General features: G+C 43.0%; 2 protein-coding genes across 5 annotated transcripts in view; one reads left to right on the forward strand and one right to left on the reverse strand.

Moving 5' to 3' along the window:
* CCDC92 (coiled-coil domain containing 92) overlaps nucleotides 1-12850 on the forward strand; it is a 29249-nt gene extending 16399 nt beyond the window's left edge. For both annotated transcript variants that reach the window (XM_075898524.1, XM_075898525.1), the window contains 3 exons: nucleotides 5197-5342; nucleotides 8030-8071; nucleotides 11102-12850. In XM_075898524.1, the coding sequence (XP_075754639.1) occupies nucleotides 5197-5342; nucleotides 8030-8071; nucleotides 11102-11877 (964 nt within the window). In that variant the 3' untranslated portion in view covers nucleotides 11878-12850. The remainder of the gene's footprint in view (nucleotides 1-5196; nucleotides 5343-8029; nucleotides 8072-11101) is intronic.
* Nucleotides 12851-14793: 1943 nt separating this feature from the next.
* DNAH10 (dynein axonemal heavy chain 10) overlaps nucleotides 14794-22176 on the reverse strand; it is a 201463-nt gene continuing 194080 nt past the window's right edge. For 2 of the 3 annotated variants that reach the window (XM_075898516.1, XM_075898517.1), the window contains 7 exons: nucleotides 21577-21748; nucleotides 21113-21244; nucleotides 20599-20810; nucleotides 20340-20507; nucleotides 19534-19714; nucleotides 15395-15540; nucleotides 14794-14940 (listed from right to left, as the gene is read on the reverse strand). In XM_075898516.1, the coding sequence (XP_075754631.1) occupies nucleotides 14794-14940; nucleotides 15395-15540; nucleotides 19534-19714; nucleotides 20340-20507; nucleotides 20599-20810; nucleotides 21113-21244; nucleotides 21577-21748 (1158 nt within the window). The remainder of the gene's footprint in view (nucleotides 14941-15394; nucleotides 15541-19533; nucleotides 19715-20339; nucleotides 20508-20598; nucleotides 20811-21112; nucleotides 21245-21576; nucleotides 21749-22176) is intronic. The other variant, XR_012896005.1, reaches the window with a different exon arrangement.

Raw genomic sequence — 22176 nt, forward strand, 5'->3', positions numbered from 1 at the left:
AATAATACTACTGTATGGTAGATATGAAGAAATCCCATTGTGTTGTCTTGTTTTCTGACATACAGTACTCATTTGAATATATTTATTTGGAAGGTTTATATGTTCTGAACATCTCTTCTGTTGTTTTGTATCTAAGGCCTCTTACTTTTTCTTAAAACTTTTTCTCGTCACTTTAACCCAGTGGTCCCCAATGCGGTGCCCGCGGGCGCCATGGCGCCTGCCGGGGCATTCGTGTGCGTCCACCGACAACCTGGACTGGCCCCGCCCCCGGCGCACGGGAGGCACCGACCCCAGGCGTGCAACACGCACTGGCGCTGGTTGCGCGGCGCTCGGGCGGCCCCAGCCCTGGGGCACATGCGGGCGCTCGGGTGCGCGGGGCTCGAGCGGCGCCGGCCCCAGGCGCATGGCTCGGGTGGCGGCACCGGCCCCAGGCCCACGGCACAAGGCGCTCAGGCGGCCCCGGCCCTAGGGCATACGCTGGCGCTGGGTGCAAGGGCATCCCAGTCCTCTGGGGTGCCCCCGGACGCACGGCCCTGCCCCTGGGCGCCCGGCGTGTGAGTGGCCCCCACCTCCCGGGTGCCCGGCGCGTGAGTGGCCCCACCTCCCGGGCACCCGGGAGCCTCTAAAGGTTGGGGACCACTACTTTAACCTGTACGCACAAAGCTGCTGTTGGTAATGCTTATGATAGGAAAGATTTCTGGATATTAACTATAGACCCGGTCTTTCACAAAAACATTTCTTTTTACACACTGAAATTAACCAAATAAACCTATTGATGATATTAGCAAAAGTTCTGTTTGAGTCCCCATCTGCTGCTGCAATTTTTTAAAGAGTGTAAACCGTTATAACCATATCAGAAAATCCTGCCATGTTTGGAGACTGTCTCTAATGCATTCTGCTGTTGCATTCAGTCAATGAGCACTTAAGAATCAGATGATGCTGTAAAGCTTTTATCTGGCTGATCTTGGCTTTGCAGAGTAGGCTACATCATTCTGAAAAGGTAATGCATTTGGAATATTGACAGTGCTTCAAATTAATGGTGCCCCAAGGTCACTAAAATAGCTGAAAAGTACATTTAAAAATATAATCTGACCCTATGGGCTCTGACAAAATACAGTTGTGGTGGCAACAGAGTGACTCTCAACATTTGCAAAGCATCTATGGTTTTACTGAACCAATCCCGTTTTACTGAAATTCAGGTTTACTAGCATGATCACCCATAGCTTAATTTTGTCCTTGTCCAGCCCAGAAGTCTTTTGCTTTGTTCATTATTGTGTGATAACTTTCCATTGCTTTTATGTACTGTATCATTATTATTTTGATGTATTGCCTACTAACATTGTACATTGTCAGTCCAGTGCTGGCAAGATTACTCGCCCACCTCAGCAAAGACTGAACTAATTGTGTTACTTGAGAATTTTTTTTGTATATCAGCCATTCTAATCCGCAGGTTTTTGGTTTGTTTTGTTTTTGGCAAATCAGCTGAAAGCTCTCATTGCCATGGAAACTGATTCCCAAAAAACCTCTTTACCCCATTTTTAACCAGACAACTCTTGTTTCCATGGGAATATCAGCCTTCAGCTGACTCCAGAACAGTTTATATTTCAGTTCTGCTAATAAGTGAGATAAGCAAGACCCGTTTTTTGACCTATGAACTGGATTCAAGAGGCTCCAGAAACCTCTAGTTCTTAATTTGCGGTGAGGGGTTGAAGTCTGAAAGTAGTGTGTGTATTTTTAGGAAAAAAATCCATTTCATTAACTGAATTTGTTATTGATGATCCCAATTAAAGATGTTTTTTAAAACTAATTACATACCTAAAAAAACCTTTTATTTTTAATTTCGGGCACTTAAGATGATCTTAATTCTTCACCCTTTTTTATCTATCCTGTACCCCAAATGTAACTAAATATTGTATCATACTCGCAATGCATAGGGTAAAAGGGGAAAAAACAAGATTGCATAGGCAACCATAAATCTGGCATGTCCTAACTCTTGAGTATTTTACTTTAGTGTTCTCATAACAGACTTTTTTTCATACTTTCACACTTTTTTTAAGAGTTAAGAGTTTAAACAAATTCTGTTATGAAAACCTGTGATACCTCTCATCATATGTCTCCAGTATTAGTACCCTGACTCTGCAGCACAGATGTCTGTCACTTGAGCTACAGGGCTAACTACAACAGTTGGCAGTAAGAGAAGACTGTTGTCCCAGTAAGGGTATGGGCTCATGGAGCCATATGTTGGATGCAGGGAATGTTCAGAGGTAGCTAAGGTGAAAATTGTTTTGCCATTCTCGGACTTTGAGGGAGCTTCTGCACCTTGTGGTGCTCCCAAAAGCACATGGCAACATGGGAGGAGCCTGTTTCATGCTCTCATACACCAACCGCATGCATTTCCAGTATAGGGAGTTGATTTATCAGCTCTTTAGAATTTTTGTTACCAATTATTATTTTAGTGTGATGCTGTCAAGGCTGTTTCCCACTCTGGCACAACAAATGCAGAAGTTGGGGGCCTGCAAGAGCACTCCAAAACCTTGTCTCTACAGGCTCTGGTACAAAAACTTCCCCCCACAAAATCCTAATACCCAGATTTTGGGGATCTGCTGCCACCATTAAATGCTTTTGAAATAAAATAAAACAAAATAAAACAAACAAACAGGGGTGGACATTTGAAACCAACCCCAAGGGTACCCCAAGTTCTTCCCCAAAAGAGCTTGAAAAAGAAAAGAGAAAACCAAACTACAGTCTATGGTAGCTGACCCCTCAGTCAGAGGCACGCAGATAACCATCCAGGACACAAGAATCAACCACTACCAGTTAATTAGAAAAAGGAGTCCATATTTTATTATCAAAACAAAATTACAGTTGCAAGCATAGTAAATTGACTAGAAAGAAAGAGCCACCATTTGATATAGATACTCAGGGAAAAAAACCCTGGGCCGTAAGACTTAATTACAAAAGAGAAAAAAGCGATTAGCAAGCCCAGACATTATTTCCAAACTCCGAAACAAGGAAAACACTAAACCCTCACGGACTATCTAAACTTTTCCCTACTTACACATTTTAAGAAGTCCATTGTTGGAGAGAGAAAAGTCTCCCATCTCCCTCAATAGCTGGGAGAAACTGCTCTGGTCTCAAACAAGAGAGAGAAAGAAAAACCCCTCTTTTCCAGTTTGAAATTCCTACCTGCATTGTTATTGACTCACTGCCGGACACCTTGGTTAGGTACAGAAGTTAACCCTTAGTCACCAGGTGCTGGTCAGCACTCCTAATTATGACAGGTACCAAAACTTTTGTGAGGCTTGCAAGGAAGAGAAGGGATCCAATAATTTTAAAACCTGTATAACTTTATCAAACCACAACAGCTTCATGGGACCAACAAATGGCATTTCCCTAACCTGAGAGCATTCTTCCTGTAGAACTTCAAAACCTGCTGCAAACAATGGAGGTGTTAGAGTTTCTCAAAAACAAAGTCATAAGAAACTTCTCATATAGAGTGTTAGGCATTGTAAAGTCACTGCAGAGGTTCTGGCAAAATCAAAATGCATCAATTAAGTACAGCAGCACTGGATAGCTACACATCTTGCTTGGCTTTGAGATGGGCATTTACTGATATTGCAACTTTTTTATTGGAGCATTAAGTAATCAGGGAAACTGATCTCTGGGAAGCTGGTGTTCTGACATTATTTCCTCCCAAAACTATGCAATTCCTGGCCCAGCTTCCATGTGTGCAGAATGTTACCCTTTTCCTGAAACCTCTAACAGGTATTAAAGTGCAGTTGGAAACATGGGCTAAGATCACAAAATACCTCATATAAAATGATGGTGTGGTGACTTTATCATTGCATACTATCACTTTTGTTTTCTGGTAACTATTCTGTGCAGATTACCCTGGGACTAAAACACTACAGAATGTCCTTTTCTAATAATCTCAAGAATCAGCCTGGCCCTTGACCACTGCCTTAACACCTTTCTCCAAAAGGAGACCATGACTGCCCTTGGCACCATCTTGGATTTGTTCTTGATTACACCATGCTCAATGGAGTCTCTGTGGTCACTTTTAGAATCTTTATTGTTTTCTCATGAGTTGCAGTTATTATGATAGCGCAAACATGTCTTTAGTGTTTTGTAGATGTTACTCATGTTGTACTATTCTTAGATTATAAAGTCAGAAGGGGCCACTTTGTTAGCCAAGTCCACCTCTTCAGTGCCACAGAAAATTATCTTTTTTCACCTGAATGTGAGTGCTCCGAGGCAGATCTAAGCCCTAGATAACTATTTCCTTATAGTCTGTATAATTCAATACCTTAATGTTTGCATGAGTACCAGAAACAGATCCATGTTTTCTTTAACTGACATTTCCCACTGGTCCATTGTCTTGTATGGAGATGCTGGGAGGCTGTTCTCCAATACTAAGGATCCTGCAGGAAGCTGCATGGATGTGTAATGCAGCGCCATAAGAGACAGACTAATACAACATTTTCCTCAAGCAGTCTTCTCTTAGCACAGGTTCCTCCATTAGGTACATTTGAACAAAAGTCAATTTCCATTAGGCAACATTATAACTGCTTCAAAGTGTGCCAGTCCCTGCAGTTTCCAGCACCATTTGGCTCAAACTTTAGGTTAAGGCAAGTGATTTGCTGGTCGCTTGGAGTTCATGTAGTAAGGTTTCAGCATAGTTGGGTACAGGGCACATCAGTGCTGTTTCCTTTTCTTGTACAGAGGGAGTTAGTGCTTGTGCCTGATTTCCTGTGCTTCAAGAGGTGAATAAAAGTCCACAGTAAAACAGACATATACTATTGTGTTTTCTTGGAACTCCACTTCTATCTTGTTAAGGGATTAATGCTTTAAAGCCTGTCTGGAGCTAATCCTTTAAATGTGTTATCTACAAACAAATGAGCACCCAGTTTCCCTGCCCCTAGCTATCAGCATGGAGGCAGTTGCCTGGAATGCGCTCAGACTTTCTATGAATGTTAATGACCAGTTCCAATAATAGGTGTCATTAGATGATTTAAACAGGCAATGTGAAATGCCTTTTACTCTCTGTGGGCCTGATTCTGCTATTATGCTTCTTCTAAGGTAGTGTAACTCCATTGACATTAATGGAATTGCTCTTGATTCATCCAAGTTTGAGTAAGACTCACACTCTGCAAGGTAACTGTGTGCTTTTATAACTTTGACCCTCTTAAATAACAGGTTCCTAGATGTCAGTATGGCAGCTTCAAACCTGGAGAACCAGTTGCACAGTGCCCAAAAGAATCTGTTGTTTCTCCAACGAGAACATGCTAACACCCTCAAAGGTTTGCATGCTGAAATTCGACGACTGCAACAGCATTGCACAGGTAATTACATAAGTATCGCCAGCAGGGTTGCTATGAATACTCATCAGCTCAGCTTCACTCCCAAGTCCTCTCCTTTCTGAAGCCATTTGAAATTCTGTTTCATGCTAGTAATCAAATATTATCTTTCCATCTGCACTTCTGAAAGAAGGTTGGTATTATATTTTAGTAATCACAAAAGAGGTTCACTCCACTTCTTAATATTGAAATCTCCATAAAACATTGTCTCCTGTGTTGTACATAGTTTGATCTAAGTACATTTCTGAGTACACAAACTATTGTCATAAGTTAGTACAGTTGTTAGAGTAACTGAAGAGTCTGTTTTCTGATGTGTTTTTTCTGATATCTGTTTCATGTTCATTGGCTTTTTTGCTAAAATAGTAATCTGCAGTGGATCCATTAGATCAAAGTAAGGTTCTGTTATAATTTATCATAGAAAATAATAATGTACAGGCAGTCCCCGGGTTACGTACAAGATAGGGACTATAGGTTTGTTCTTAAGTTGAATTTGTATGTAAGTCGGAACTGGCTCCAGATTCAGCCGCTGCTGAAACTGATCAGCGGCTGACTACAGGAAGCCCTAGGCAGAGTTGCTCTGCCCCCAGCTTCCTGGAATCAGCCGCTGATCAGTTTCAACAGCGGCTGAATCTGGACTCCTGGGACAGAACAGCTGGGGCACTGCCGGGTAGGTCCCCGCAGGACCAACCCGGCAGCACCCCAGCTGCTCTACCCCAGGCGTCCCGCAACAAAAGCCTGGTGTGCTGGGGGGCGGGGGGGCGCACTAGCTGCGCCCCCTCCCCCCCCAGCAGACCAGGGAGACCCAAGCAAAGCCGCGGAGGCGCAGAGGTCCTGCCGCAGAGGCGCAGAGGTCCTGCCGCCTCTGCGGCTTTGCTCCTGTCTCCCTGCTGTGCTGGGGGAGTTCCCCCCAGCACAGCAGGGAGACCCAAGCAAAGCCGCACAGGCGGCCGGACCCCTCTGCCCGTGCGGCTTTGCTCCTTTGCCCCGGAGCAAAGCTGCACAGGCGGCAGGGTCCCGCCGCCTGTGCGGCTTTGCTCGGGTCTCCCTGCTGTGCTGGGGAGTCTTCCCCAGCACACCAGGGAGACCCAGAGCAACTTTTCTCGCCCCGGAGGACGCGGTGGCGGGACCAGTGCACTCTGGGCGGTCCCGCTGCCTGCGAGCTCCGGGGCGAGAAAAGCCCTGTTCATAAGTGCGGATCCGACGTAAGTCGGATCCGTGTAAGTCGGGGATTGCCTGTACAATAGAAAATCAGAGTTATGAATTAACCAGACGACAACACACTTCATTTGAAACCATAAGTGCACGATCAGGCAGCAGCAAAGATGAATAAAAGAGGCACTAGAGTACTGTGTTAAACTACTCAAAGCAGCACTTTCTTCTGTGTATTATAGTTTCAAAGCTTTGTTAAGTCAATGCTCAGTTATAAACTTTTGAAAGAACAACTATAATATTTTGTTTGGCATTATAAACAACCGCCATTCCTAAGGTCTTTGTAATGCTGCAATTCTATTGCATTGCTGTTTAAGAGCTTATAAAATGTATGTATGGTCTAATAAAACTATAACTTGCCCTCAGATCTAATGTCTTAGTGAAAACTGATTTTGATTTAGTACCAGAGATCATGCTGACATTTTTACTGGCTCCATTTAATATGAATTACTATACCTGCACAAAACGAACCTGTGTGTATTCCCAGCCAGTTCAGGATTTTTCCCTGTCATATATTAGTCAAAGCTTTGTCCAGTCAACAGCTTTTGAGAGAATATTCCACGGTATTAGCATACAAATGTGTATTGAATTTAAGCAAAAAAAACTATTAAATTAGTCCATGGCAAAAATTGCTAATAAATGAAAAATTGGAGAGAACAAATTTTATTTTTCACTTTCAGTCATGGGAATAATTTTAAATATTTACATAATAAACATGTTAGAACACTTAATTCAATCAAATTAAATCCAAAACTTAACACCTGCATCTGTAGGATGAAGTGATAGTTGTGAGGCATTTTCTATAGCTTTCATTAAGGCACTGACTTTTAAAATCTATTGAAGCCGCCTTTGGCTATTGCAGGTTGAACCTCAATGGTCCGGTACTCTCTAGTCTGGCAAAATCTGTGGTCCAGCAGGACTATGCAGTTGCTGGACTAGACTGTGCCAGCGGCAAAGGTTACTGGTGGCTGTCAGGGCAAAAGAGCCCACTGCTGGTGGGGCTGCTGGAGCTTGTGGAGCTGGTAGGGTAGCAAAGCCCATGGGGCTGCTGGAATCTGACATGGCAGCAAAGCCATTGGAGCCTGGGCAACCAAAGCCTGCTAGCCGGCCGAGTCCAGCAGGGCTTCCAGAGTCCTTGGGGTAGAGAAGCCCTCAGCCATTGGGGCTGGTGGAGGCTGCAGGGTTGGTGGTGCAGAGAAGTCCAGGAGGCTGCTGGACCCCATTAGGCTGGCGGGGCAGCAAAGCTGGTGGAACCAACTGGAATCCAGCTGTTGGGGAGAGAAACAATTTCTCCTGGTCCAGCAGACTCCCTTGCTGGGTGTCAAATCAGTGAGGTCCAATCTGTAGAAACATTTATGAATGCACAAGATAGTTCTAGACTTGTTGTAGATATTCTCTATTTTAATCAGAAGCAATATCCAAAAAATAAAACTCATTTATTTTTTTTTAATTTTATTTTTTAGATTTGACTTATGAACTGACTCTGAAAAGTTCTGACCTGGCAGGTAAGAAATGGAATGCATGTGATGCTTTTAATGTTCTGGTTAACATCTTCCATCTTTTGGTATGTTTGTGAATGGCTTTTGTTGTTGTAAAAAAGCACTAGTATATACTAACACTTTTCACTTAAAATTTATAATGGCTTCCAACCAAGGGTCCCAAAATGCTTTGTAAATTGTTAGGCTTAATTTATGAATGCTTGGGAGGTATTCCTATCCCAGGGTCACATCCTTATGGATGCACCAGGAAACTGCTGACTTCAGTGTCTGTGCTTTAACACCAAACCCTCATTTCCTTCTACTCAGTACAATACAAAACTATAAATAGTGTCATTCTGCATATAAATCACATTCTTGAAAGCATGCAAATACTGTAGCTGCATCACAGATTTGGAGAAACCTGCTAGGCATTTCAGATGTGAAGCGTAGCAGTTGCTGATACTTAAAGAGTGTTAGTGCTTGCAGGGGATAACCTCTGGACTAGGAAACAGAGAAACATTTAGGCTTCACAACACACCTGTGTGTTAAACATTTGTGATTGTGCCTCTCTCACATAAGGGTAAGATGAAAATATGATTAAGTGATTTCCGTGAGATGTCACACCATGTCAGTGGGGCAGCCAGGAATAGCACCCAAAAGTTCTGACTTCAAGAGCATTCTTCCAACCACTAGCTTACCATAACATATATACACTTTCTGATGTGGTACAGCCAGGCATTCTTGTCATGTCAATGAATTTTTGTTACTCTTGGTGACCTAGCAGGTTTCGAAAAACAACTTAAATTTGAGAGTACACTTGAACCTCTTTAATATGGCAATCCAGGGAAACAGGGTATGCTGTATTAAAGATTTTGCTGGGCCAAGGAGAGGACTGTAGGGTCTGGGCACATGTGGATCCCACACTCCCCATTAGGGATGTAAATGAGTAGTTGACTATCCAATAAGCCTAAACTTATTGAGTAGTCAAGTCAACTATTTGCTCCACTCCCTCGTCCCCTTTGCTACCTCTGATAGAGGCAGCAAAGGTGGGGAAACAGGAGCAGGTGCTGGGGGGAGCCGACTTAACAGCTGGTTCCCCCCAGCATCGTCTCAGCGGTGCCACCTGCCCCCTCCCCCACCTCTGATAGAGGCAGCAGCTGGGGGGAGAGTAGGGGAGGCTGCTTTGGCAGCAACCCCTGTCCGCAGGGGGTCCCAGTTTCCCACTAGGACCTCCATGGATTGGGGCTACTGGGCCCAGTGCGAGCCCTGGTCTGGGACTGCTGTAGCTCTGCATTTTAAATAGAGGTGCTGTGCAGTTGGAAATTAGCTGAACCAAACCGAGGATGTTTATTCAACAGGTTTGGGCAGTGTGACATCAGGGGATGTCCTGGAAATAAATGCAGGCTCAATATAAATCACACAATGAGGGGGCTTGAAGGCCCTTTGCTAGATATGTGTGTCGGCAAATCCTGAGCTAGCCATACAAGGCAGGTTTTGACCCTGCCCCATAGTTCCCTCTAAGGTACATGACTGCTTGGGCATGCACTAACAATTTGAGTCCCGTCCACCTCCTTACATGGCCTTAGTTCTAGTTTCAGCTCTTCCCCAGTGTTGGAGCTGTGGCTAGCGTGGGCCATGTGGCGGCTGCTGGAGCTGGAGCCATCGTACTAACAATAGCACCCTAGCCCCGGCCCAGGAGAAACTGAACCACAGCCCCACCCCTCAGCATTAAGGAGCCTGCACTGGTGCTCCAGCAGCACCACCACCATCCACACATGGGGTTAGAGCATCCAAAATCTACCTGCCTGGATACCCCAATGCTCTGGTGTACAAGAGTAATGTGAGGAGTGTGTCTTTCTTCTCAGTTGTGGGCAACATCAGTGAGGTTCCCCTCCCCCCTTTTTGCTTCTTGTGTGCAGACCCTGACTGATTTTTCTGTGGGTCAGTGGCCCCAAACCAAAAAAGGTTCCCCACACTTGCCCTGATTGATCAGAGATACTATGTTTTCAACCACAGGGAGGGGTAAAGGGAGGGAAGGGTGTGGAGTGGCAGAGAGGCAGGTGAGGGGTGCAAACCCTGCCCCCGCCACGGGTAGTTCAAACCTTTCTTCTCTGCTTGGTTCTCTTGACAGTGATTTTTCCTGGTGTCTCTCTTGCTCTATGGAATCTGTGAGACAAGGGGGACATGGACAGGGCTGGCGATTGAGGTCTGGGGAGCCAAGTCTGCACCCTGCTGTCCCTACTTTATCTAGCCACACCTTTATTTTTTAGTTCCATTTCTTTCTTGGGACCGCTGTGGCCTAGATCTTAAATGTAGTAATAGCCACCTAGTTCTTACTGCATTTAAAATGCAGACCTCCTCCCTTCCCCCAGCAATCCCAGCTCTCTTTCAGCTTGCACCAGATCCATGACCTACCCCATTTCAGCTCTGCAGTTTACATGTAGTTGGAGCCAGGCTGCCTCCACAGTGCAAGTAGCTCCTGGACTTGTGTGAGCTGGGACAGAGCGCCTCCCCTTATCGACTAATTATGTAGTTGATACCAATTATCTGGCTCTTAACATCCTTACTCCCTGCTGCTCCCAGGCACCACCATCTGCTGCTATGCCTCAGGGGAAGCTGACCTGTGTGCTGCCATTTCCCCAGCTGATGGGGGAAGGAGGGAAGGCAGAGCTGCTTCCTCCACCATACCACATGTGTTCCCAGATGAGGGATACTCAGAGTATGGAGGTTCAGCTGTATTCAGCAGCCAAGATTTACTGATCTCTATTTTTGTTCCTACTTTCCTAGAATAACTGAGCTATCTTCATTTTTATTTCAACTTGATATTATCAACTGGGTATCTTCCTCATCCTAAACTGCATCCTAAGTATGGCATTGATCTTATATCTAATTTTTTAAACTAAGATGTTAAACTATGAAGTGGTCAGTGTATTTCCAGAAGTTAGCCTTAACAAAAATTCTTACATTCTGAGAATTAGTTTTAAAGAAAGGAGTTGCATTACTGATTTCTATCCAGTGGCTATAAGTAGCTTGAAACTACTTTTCCCGTTCTTTTAGAGAATGGTAATTCAAGAAGTGATGAACTCAAAAGGAAATGTGAAGCACTTGAGGCTCAGCTGAAAGTCAAAGAGGCTGAAAATAATGAATTATTAAAGGAACTGGAACAGAAAACTGCAATGATAATGGTGCTGGAAAACACCATCAAAGAAAGAGAAAAGAAGTATTTAGAAGAGTTAAAAATGAAAAGCCATAAGCTAAATATGCTGTCAAGTGAACTAGAGCAGCGAGCAAGCACTATTGCATATCTGACATCACAACTGCATGCTACCAAGAAAAAGCTTATGAGTGTAAGTGGAACTTCTGATGCCACCCCATCTGGAAGTCCAGTACTGTCCAGCTACAAGCCAGCCCCTCCCAAAGATAAGCTACCTGAGACCCCACGACGCAGAATGAAAAAAAGTCTATCAACACCGCTAAACCCAGAATTCGAAGAGGCCTATAGATTAGGATCGGATAGCCGAAAGCTGCTGTTGCGAGAGCCTGTTGATGCTATGCCTGATCCCACTCCATTTTTATTGGCCAGGGAAACTGCAGAGATCCACCTTATCAAAGAACGGCCTTTAGTTATTCCACCCATTGCTTCAGAACGCACTTCAGGAGAATCACAAAGTCCAGCAAAAGAGAAGCAACACAAGGCACATATTGGTGTGGCACATCGAATTCACCATGTAACAACATCCCAGACTCCACCAGAGGTTGAAACATTAGCAGTGGATCAGGTCAATGGAAGTAAAGTGGTCCGAAAGCATCCAGGGACAGACAGAACTGTTTAAGTGAAATGATTGATGTGATGCTCTATTACTCTGTTGCTTTTTATGCACTGTGATCAAATAACATAATTTCATCGCAGTAAAGTTTCTTTTAATGCTTCATGCATGCCAAATCTTTTCCAGATCTGTCAGCAATAGATTCTCCTATTTCAGTGAAACACAACTGAGATTCTCTGTTCATATTGCAAAGTATATAATTACTAAAAGCTGTGGCCAAATCTAGGTATACCTGACTGCTTGCTTCTAAATACTACTCCATTTACTATAACTGTGTATATGGACAAAAGCACAGGCTACAGTCTGCATTATTAATCAACATTTAATGAAAAGATATATTAATTATAAACCTCCAGCAACATGTATTGGCTGTTAATGTTTAAAATGGCAATGTTCCTTTGAAGTTTTGATGATGTGTATGTAGCATTTCCATACACAGACTCCAACTTTCATGACAAAGCCCTTCTCACGGCAGATTAAAAATAATGCAGATGTACATATGTGTTAAGATGACCTATGAGAGAACTTTTTTCAGGTGGTCCTGATCAAACCATGTTCATATTTTTGTTACATTTCTCTCCGTTAGAAAATTCCCAACAAATTTTATTTTATTAATCCTGTAGTTTGATTTGTGTCCCCTTACGTAATTCTTAAGTGTCAAATGGTCACGAGTATATAACTGGTGGGTGAGTAGGAAAGAAAACACTGATTGAAAAACTGTTTGTAAGTCTTCATGGAGAGAGTACAAACACTGTCCTAACAGAAAGCAGACTCCTGTTTTGGTGTTTAGAAATTGAATGGTTCCTATTAATCTTACACTAATTAATACTTTGCACTATGTTGCCTTTTGAACAAGGCTCTTGAAGCGCCTTACTAAGGTGTAAAAAATAATACACTGCACAAAAAGTGAACTATTCAAATGTTTGTTTTTATACTTAGCCTGTATATTGTATAACAGCATAAAAACCATCAGACCTAACCAATGATTTATTTGTTTTTGTTTTAAGTTTGAAACAACTTTATGGAGACACCAGGCTCATTCTGAGGTACACTCCCAGAAGGATGAAAAATTCAAATGGTATTTTTAGAGTTAGCTGGCAGTGTTAACCTTTGGAGCCCTAGTCCTCATACTGAAAACAGACCATTCTCAATATTAAGTAGTTTAGAGAATTCCATTGCTAATAATTTACATTTTAGTAAAGTACAAATTCTCTTGGTGTTTTTTTACAAGGAGTGGGGAAAATCTACAGTTCAAAGGAGAAATTATTTACCGAGCTTTAAACAAAGGGAAATGTTTTTCTTTAGCCCACAATATTAAAATCTGTTTTGGTTTAGTGACCTCGAGTAGCAAATAAACAGAAATATTTGTCTTTAAATCTCCTCAGTCCAGACATTTGGAAGATTCTGCAGCATACTTCAGCCATAGATCTCAAGGTACTTTACAGCAGTGGATATATCTCATAATTTTAAGCCATATGTTGAAGTGACCTACCTAAGGGTACGTCTAGACTACATTCCTCTGTCGCCAGAGGCATGTAGATTAGGCTACCAGACATAGGAAAATGCATTTAAATTTACATGGCTGCCGCGCTGAGCCGACAAACAGCTGATCAGTTGTTGGTCGGCTCAGCGCAATATTCTGGACGCGTGGGTGGCGACATCAAAGGTATTTGTCGACCACCCAGATAAACCTCATCCCAGGAGGCATACCTGGGTGGTCGACAAATACCTTTGATGTCGGCACCCGCGCGTCCAGACTATCATGCTGATCAGCTGTCAGCTCAGCGCGGCAGCCATGTAAATTTAAATGAAGCGGCAATTATTTAAATCGCCGCTTCATTTTCCTATGCCTGGTAGCCTAATCTACATGCCTCTGGCGACAGAGGCATGTAGTCTAGACGTACCCTAAGTGACCACAGGAAATCAATGCTAGAGAACCTGGCTTTCCTTAGGGTACTGTCACGCTGGCACTCAATACTCATTCTGACATCCTTTATCTTTGACTTGTCCTATCTGATTCCTATGATCCCAAGCACTATTCCTGCTTTAACTCTGCCAATAACATTCCAGCTCTGTGCCTGTTTCCTTCCTTTCTCCCAACCCCTAATACACATACAACATAAAAATTTCAAATGCATATTGGGAGTAACCATATTCTTTTAACTCCTAAATTTCTGGGAGTTAGCTGCCACATTCATTCTTGTAATCACAAGAAGCAGAAGTGAGCAAATAAAGATTTCAAAATGCTGCTGCATTCATGATCTAAACTAATAAAAGAAAATTTCTTAGGAGAAGTTTGAAGTAGGTTCTTATCCTCTAGATCATTGGATTATTTCCAGAGCACTAGCTAATCTAATTCCCATCTGTGCCTGAAACTACAATGATATGGAAACCAACACCAATTTCTGGCCATGACCAAACAATCGACTTTTGCTCTTTGAGCATGAAAAGAATCTCTTGTACAGAAAGACAGTAGTGGGGGTGAGGGGGACACACACACAAGTGAAAACAGCTTAGAGTCTTACCAACCAGACATAGTATTTGTAAATGAGATTGTTTCATTTTAAGAACTCTCTAGACCAAACAGCGAAAATCTTTATTTTTCAGTGGTACAGAAAAAGTTAAATATAAATTGAAATAAATGGCTAAAATTTGTCATTCAACATCCAGACAGAATTAAATACAAGTTAACAAACTACATGGTACTTTTGTATTTACTAAACCTTAACATCGTAGGAAAGTTTTCAAAATAAGTATTTGCAGCAAATATATCTAGGCCTGTTTAAAAATAATAGGATTCTCTTGAAAATGCAGGCCCCAAAAAACTTGATCCAGTGATTCTTGGCATAATTTGACTTCATAAATTGTTCTCAGCATCTCTACCAGTTCATGTCAGATATGGTAAATGGGCTGTTTGCAGTGTCAGTCAGAGTTCAAAGTGAGACAGACTCCTTGGAGCACCCAATGAGAAATATGCTTTGTGGTTGAAAGATCAGCTTCAAAAACTAAACCAACGCCCATAGCATTTCTTCTTGTGGAAGTTGTGTACACAGGTGTCCGGAATGTATTCTAAAGGCAAGAGAAAGGCAGGTATTGTTTGAATATAATAGGCACATGACAAAGGAACTACCACATGAATAAGGATCCTTAACAAGACTTAGGGTTTGTAGGATTGGATCCTTACTATAAATGTAAAAAACTTGCATTTACTATTAGAATCCTAGATATATGATATTAAGAGCATCTTAATTTAAATCACTGGCTGGGACAGAGAGAGTGATGAGGATATATCCATTTTCCCATTTCCTACTGTAATCCTAACTGGCTAAAAACTCAATGTTTCACCAAAGATACTAACTAATAGCAGAGAAATCAAATTTAGGGAGACAAAAATGATGTCTTATCTGTTTCAGATGCATTCATCTCCAAAGCCATTTTGTTGTTTAAAACAATCATATCTGTATGTGCTCTGCCTGTGGTAAATTGAGCCGGTCAATCTGTGGTTGAGGAAAGGTGTTCATACCTGTAGTTTGAGGCGATATGCTTCAACGGGAATTATCTTTAGAATAGGCAGATCTACCACCAACACTTTGGGCTTGCTCCGGGCAAGACAGCAGTTCTCAATGTCCCAGTCTGCACCTTCCAGATATAGACCAGAAATAAAGCATCCTGCAGCAAGTAGAAAAGGAATCCATGCAGAAAAGATTTTTTAAGACTCATTCCCTCTTGTTAGGATAGGATTACAGTAAACTTCAGTGCATTGAAATACTGCCACTAAGTCCTATGTATGCTTATTGTGAATCAAGCACAAGCCAATTTAATGCCATTTTTTAAATTAAAAATGTTTTTATCTTCAGTTGTACTATCTAGGCCCGTAGACGGTGAGTTCCATGGGCTTATGAAGCCCTGTCACCAGGAACATTCCTGGCCCGGAGCTGGGTTCCATGAAAACTCACACCTACTGCCCCATGCATTCTCTCCTCCCCCCCCCCCTCTCACCCCCTATGTCCTCCGGCCCTGCCAGCTGCCCTGGTGCAATTTAAAATGCCTTGGGGGCTCTGCCAGCAGTGCAGTAGGGTTAGAGTGGCTTCCAGTGGCTTCCTTACTAGGGCTGCTGGCATGGCCACTCCTGTGGCCAGGGGAGGTGGGGTCTCTGTGCACTGCTCCAGGTGATCTGCTTCCCACCACTATGGAGAAGCAGAGAGCGCAGGAGGCTGCAAGAAGATGACAGGGTGGAGCAGGCTGCCAGGCTGCTCTGGCTCCCACAGACACAGTGAATATGTGGACGGCTTTACCCTACCACTGCCTTGAACCAGACATCGCAGTAATCCCTCAGCTTGCATTGCTCGGGGGAGGCAACTTCAGCAAGGTGCAGGGGTGGAGCAGGGCAGTGCCTGCACTAGGGGATTGCTCTGGGCCCTGCACCTCCCCCTCACTATGAATAACCCTGCCTACCACCCCCTTTCCTCATCCAACATCTTAGGCAGTTCGGGAGCAAGGGTGCTGGCTTTGGGTATTCTGAGCATCGCCAACATTTTTTTCAAACCTATGCCCCACTCTAGGCAAAATGTTTTTAAAGGGCCTGATGCTTCAAGTGATAAATCAGTCTCTGAATGCCCAGGGCATGTTATTGCCTAGCACCTCAACACCTTTGAACCAATTGCAAATTAATTCTGTGGGACATAATGGACACCTGGACTGTACTCGTACAACTCTTCCTATGTCTCAGATGAATTAATACGTTGAAAATTAGGTTGACAGAAATGAATTTTTTTTTACAAAAACAATACAAATGTTCAACTATTCCCAGTTTGTTGATGACTAATAATAATAATAATATAATTAACAACTGCTCTGATAATTAATTACTGCTAAGTTAGCCTTCTGTCCAACAGCTTTATATTAACTAATAAACCCTTAGCATTCTTGTGAAATGGTATTTTTACTGATGAGGAAGCTACCGTGGAAAATGTATATTTGCCTAATGTCAAATAGAAAGCTAATAGCAAAGCAATAAATGTTGCCCAGGAGTCTTGACTCCCAGCCCTCCATTTGACCCCTAACGGGCTACATTTGCAAAGATGCTTAAGGTTCCCAAATCAGGGCTTTAGGCTTCACTGTTATTCACCAAACCCTCCCTTAACTGCTGCCTAAACTCACTCAGTGCCTAATATTTTCCTGTAAAAGATCCCTAAGTATCACTACTGTGTCCCTGTAGGTGTCCACATGCCAAAGCCCCAGTGATATCCAGGCAATCCACTATGCATGCCTGCAGGGTCTAAGCTAGGCAAACCTAGGGGCCATCTAACTCCATATGCTATGGGGGAAGGAGGATCCTCATAAGTGGTAGCCCTATTAGGATACTCAGCTGAGATGAGAGACCGCCTAACTTCAAGTCAAGTATCCCCCTGCGCAGAAGAAGTGATTTGACCAGAGATCTACCACCTCTCAGATGAGTGCTCTTGCTAACCGATCTAGTCTGGTATGGGATTCCCTCATTCTCACCTTTTGAAGCTGTTTTAGGGTCTATAAATACTGAATGAAGCAGGATGGGCCAGCGAGCATGAAACTGACTATAGGCTAGTAGGTAAAACACTCACCTGAAACACCCAGAAGCTAGTAATTTACTCCAGTGACTCACTACCATAAAATCTCAAGTATAATGCACACTTTTCCCCCCTTTTTTTAGACGGGGTACACATTATCTATAGGAGGTTTTTTTTAAAAGTTTTAAACTCACCCTTGGCAGGCACGAGCTGGGCGGGGGAGGAGGGGGGAACAGGCAGGCAAAGACCTGGGCTGGGAGGGGGCCCCCCACTGGCAACTGGACGGGGGAGGCTCCCCTGGCAGGCGTTCCTTCCCTCCCATTCTCCGGTATAATGGGTGTGCATTATACATAGGAGTTTGGGTTTTTCATGATTTTAAGAGTCTAAACTCAGGATGTGCACTATACATAGGTGCGCATTATAATCGAGATTTTACGGTAATTATATGAAGTGCAACTGTGTCAATGAATGCAACGGAGGGAATTCCCCACAGAAGTGGAAAGAGCACTCATTTGGTCAAATTAGGCAGCATGGGGGAATTGAGAGTTCCTACATCCCAGATGAGTATCCTCACTATTGAGCTAAAAGTTAGGAGCCCCCACTGCTGTTTCCTGTAAGAAATATCTGCAGCACCCAAATCCAAGAAAGATTTCAGCTGCAGAGGACAACGCTAGCTGGACTGAGGGATGGGGCCTAGCACATCTTCTCTTCCACAGATCGCCATTGGCTAGCTCCAGTAACCCTGCTTATGTACTGTTTTTGGTTAATTCCATTCTTAAGCACCTATCACCCTCCACTGATTGTACATGCAGCTTAGGCGCCAAACCTAGGCTTTGTGAATCCCGGTGATTTTCTAGGAATTTAAAGGTTAGTTGTTGTGGTGCACAATATCAGGCCCTTTTCAGGGTTGTGTTAATCTAGAATACTAGACCAGTCCAGCAACATCAAGAGGTGTGACAAATCCATACTCCTACCCTAATCCCACATGTATTCTGCTAGGTTCATGGAAGCTCCCACCTCTCAGGGAAATGGATTTACTACAGTGCCTGGAGACCCTCTCCCTTTGTTGTATGTCCACAATGAAGCACTACAGCCATGTACTCATAGCTGTGCTGCTGTAGCATTTTAAGTATGGACAGAGCTTAACTCCCATTTCTGCTGAATACCTTGATATTAGTTCCTTCTACTGAATGACCAAGTTTTTGGCTGCAAAGACATAAGTTGAAACAAACTAACACTCGTCAGCTTTATAAAATGGCCATTGTGTTTGCAGCCTGTAGTAAGATGAAGGGCTGAAACAAAAGCCCATGTAGCACAGGTCTGGTTTGAGGCCTGAGGCCTAGCTAACAATAGACAAAATATGTCTAACATAAAGCAAAGCTAAGTGTGAGCAAGAGACAGGGCTGAGAGTGCAAAACATTAATTGGTAATAGGCCCAGGTATAGACCAGTAATTGGTATTAGGTACCAACTGCAGAACAATAATTGGTACTGGTCGTAAGTTGAAAGTATATGGTACCACCAGCTCATTAAAAAAAGTTGTTGGTACACACTCCCCACAGATACTGACCCAGGTTCAGGAAAAGGTCTAAAATGACAGCATGATGGATAGAGATGATCTAATCAGATCACAAGACACAGGGTGATGGGTGGCAACCTGAAGTCAGCAGTGATGTGTAAGTTGTTAGTACCTATATATAAAGTGGTGTCTTGGGGGGATAGTCTTTGGATGACCTGGGGGCAATGGAAATGTTCTACTGATTGAGTCATTCCATTGTTATAAATTGCATATGCGTAGTGGTTCAGTAGAATCTACTGACAACTATTACTATACTTCACTTAATAAGAAACCTGGCTGGGCACCTTCAATCCTTATCTGATTTGTGGTCTTTGGGAGCGATCTTGCAGTCTACTGTGGAGTCTGAGTGCACAAGTCAACACCACACACATCATTGAGCACACATGGCATATTAGGTTGCATTAGGAGGAGCCTTCTGGTTATCATCACCGACGGTGTCAGAGACTATGATGACACCTTGGCAGTAAATCCTGGCCTTCCTCACTAAATGCACAGCTCAGTTAACTCCTTTCTCAAACTGTGCTTTGGAAAGTGCTACCTTGTCCAGAGCGTTCGGTGACTTCCTCTGCAGTAGCATACTGGGTCACTTGTGTGTACAGGGTGGAGCGATCCAGTGGCCAACCATTTTTCCTACAGGTGGCTTGAACAAGTGCTGTGAGATAAGACTCTGGAATATGTAGTCCTGAGAGCCACATAACATTTGGTTCACCCTCATTAACCTGGAATCAATCATACGAGAACATTTTCAATTCTGACCTTCTGTCCCATGAAGAAAGTGCCAATTTCTTTATTCAAAAACAGAGGGTTCAGCACTAAGCACCTGCAGCTCTCACTGGCTTTAAATGGAAGCTGCAGGTGCTAAGCAGCTCTAAAGAATGGCCAATGAAGCTCAGTAGCACACTACAATGTTTCAGTAATGTTGTACATAGTGACACTCCTGTAACTGAATGGGTTTGTTTCAAATATCTTTTATTTAAAGCATTTTATATCAGGAAGTTAAATCCTATAGACCGGGGGTGGGGAATGTAGGGCCCTGGGAGTCACCCAGCACTGAGGAGCTGTGCTGGGGCTTCACCCCCTCACTACTTCCACCATCCACACGCTGGGCTGGAGCACACAAAATGTACTAGCCTGGGTGCCCCAAGGCTCTGGTGTGCAAAGGGAATGTGGAGAGTGTCTCTTATCAGTCAGGGCCACATCAGTGAGGGTTTTTTTTCTTTTTGCTTCTCACTTGTATGTGGTCTCTGACTGATTTTTCTGTGGGTCAGCGGCCCCCAACCCAAAACCATACACTGTAATTTGGGCAGTAAATCATCCATAGAAGAGGATTTCTCTGTTACTCACCCAGGATGTGTACTGATTATACCTATTCCTAAAGTAAATCATCCAATTTCCAAGTGTTTTTAGTGTGTCTGGTGCCAGCTTTCTCCAGATGCTGGGGATGTGTCCATTAAAGAGAGCTCGAGCCACTTCATCCAGTTCACTGCTCATTCCAACTTCCCCAGCCAAAGCCTGTGGGAGAATTGCAAAGGCAGAATTTAGGAATTTCAAAGCCCAGCGGACTGGATTCAGGAGGGTTCCCTTTGAAATGGACTAGCCTTACTCTCTGTAGTTCAGCTAGTGATCTGGACATACGGATGATCAGTTTGTTAAAACGTTCCAATTCCTGCAATAGTACAACTGTTGTCGGTGAAATTTCTGTTCCCAAAATCTTTCTTATCTGGTCAAGATCAAATATCTGAGGTATCTTATTTTCTATGTCCTTTGCAACCTGTCCAATATATTCATCTCGACTAATTCCAGTACTAGATTCCCCTGTAATGAAAACAGTTTAATGAGCGCTCAATAACTTTTACTTTTTCTCTTAATCTAAATTCAATATGACATGAATTCAAACTTTTCCTACAGGTTTTTAAATATTATCAGATTCTGGTTCCTCTCCCACAACATCTTGCATAGAGAAACAACTCCTGTGTCCACATGCAGCCATGCTGAAGCCAGTGGCCAGGCAAACACAATAGGTTGCCCAGGTACAAGAAGGTACAAGGCCAAGATCTCAGGCATTCAGGATTTACTTTTTGTTTGAAAGAACTGTAGTCTGGATTACAGAATCATACCTGTTTGAGGTTGCAGCTCAAGTAGATGAGACCACATATCTCGAGCAGCCTGTGTATAGTATCCAATTTCAGCATTAGGATGAAGACCAAACACCTCTGGGGTATTAGCAAGTGGCAGAGACTCTAACTCCTCTATAACACCAAAATATATGAGATTCATCAAAATGAAGTGTATTAAGATACAGCTCCCAGATCTACTCAGATAAAAGGTGTTTAATGTTTAAAAAGTAAATAATGTTTTAGATTTGTAAACTAAAGAGTGATGAGCTGACCACTAGACTCTCACAGAATTAGACACATCTGGGCATATTAACCAATGGAACAAAAACATTTCAATCAATACACACAATGGATGGCTGAAGTTTGCTATCCCCCTTTTACAACAATAGAAATTCAGAAAGAAAAAAATATTGCAGGTAGAATTTTTAAATACTAATTCATATGGAATAAAATGCATTTCTTACCAACAAAGTTATCCTTTGTGTCTCCTGTTGGGATTTTATAATCAACTTCATCATTTTTATAAAAATGGAATGGTTGGAATGTGTCAAATATGAAATCCCCTAAATACTCATCCATATATATGGTCAGAATACGACGATCAAAGCTGTCAATTGCACGCCCACCATACATGACCTAGAAATGAGTGAATCTATTTGTATATAACATGCTTACTTGCAATAAGTAAAACTTTTGAAAATGTTGTACACTGGCCCATTATGAGAAAATTCTATGATTCTACTGTAGCTCCTCTTAATGGGGCAAAATCAGGAAGTACCAGCACACTCGGGTGAGTCTAGAGATGGCTGCCAGATGTAGACCGTGACAGAGCTGGTCTTCTCAAGCCTGACAACTGCAGAGACCAAAAAGGGCCAAGAGCTCACTAAGATAAAAAATTCAGTTTCCTTACCAGCTGCAATACGCTATACATGGCATGTAGAGGGAGCTTTGAAGTGCTTCATAGCTATAATGCTGAAGAACCCATGTGGTCAGCAGGTGGGATTGAACCTGGAACCTGAGATGCTAAAGGCATGAGCCTCTATTACATCAGCTAAAATCCACTG

Source organism: Pelodiscus sinensis, chromosome 15 (genome assembly GCF_049634645.1).
Source record: "Pelodiscus sinensis isolate JC-2024 chromosome 15, ASM4963464v1, whole genome shotgun sequence".
Classification (NCBI taxonomy): Eukaryota; Metazoa; Chordata; order Testudines; family Trionychidae; genus Pelodiscus; species Pelodiscus sinensis.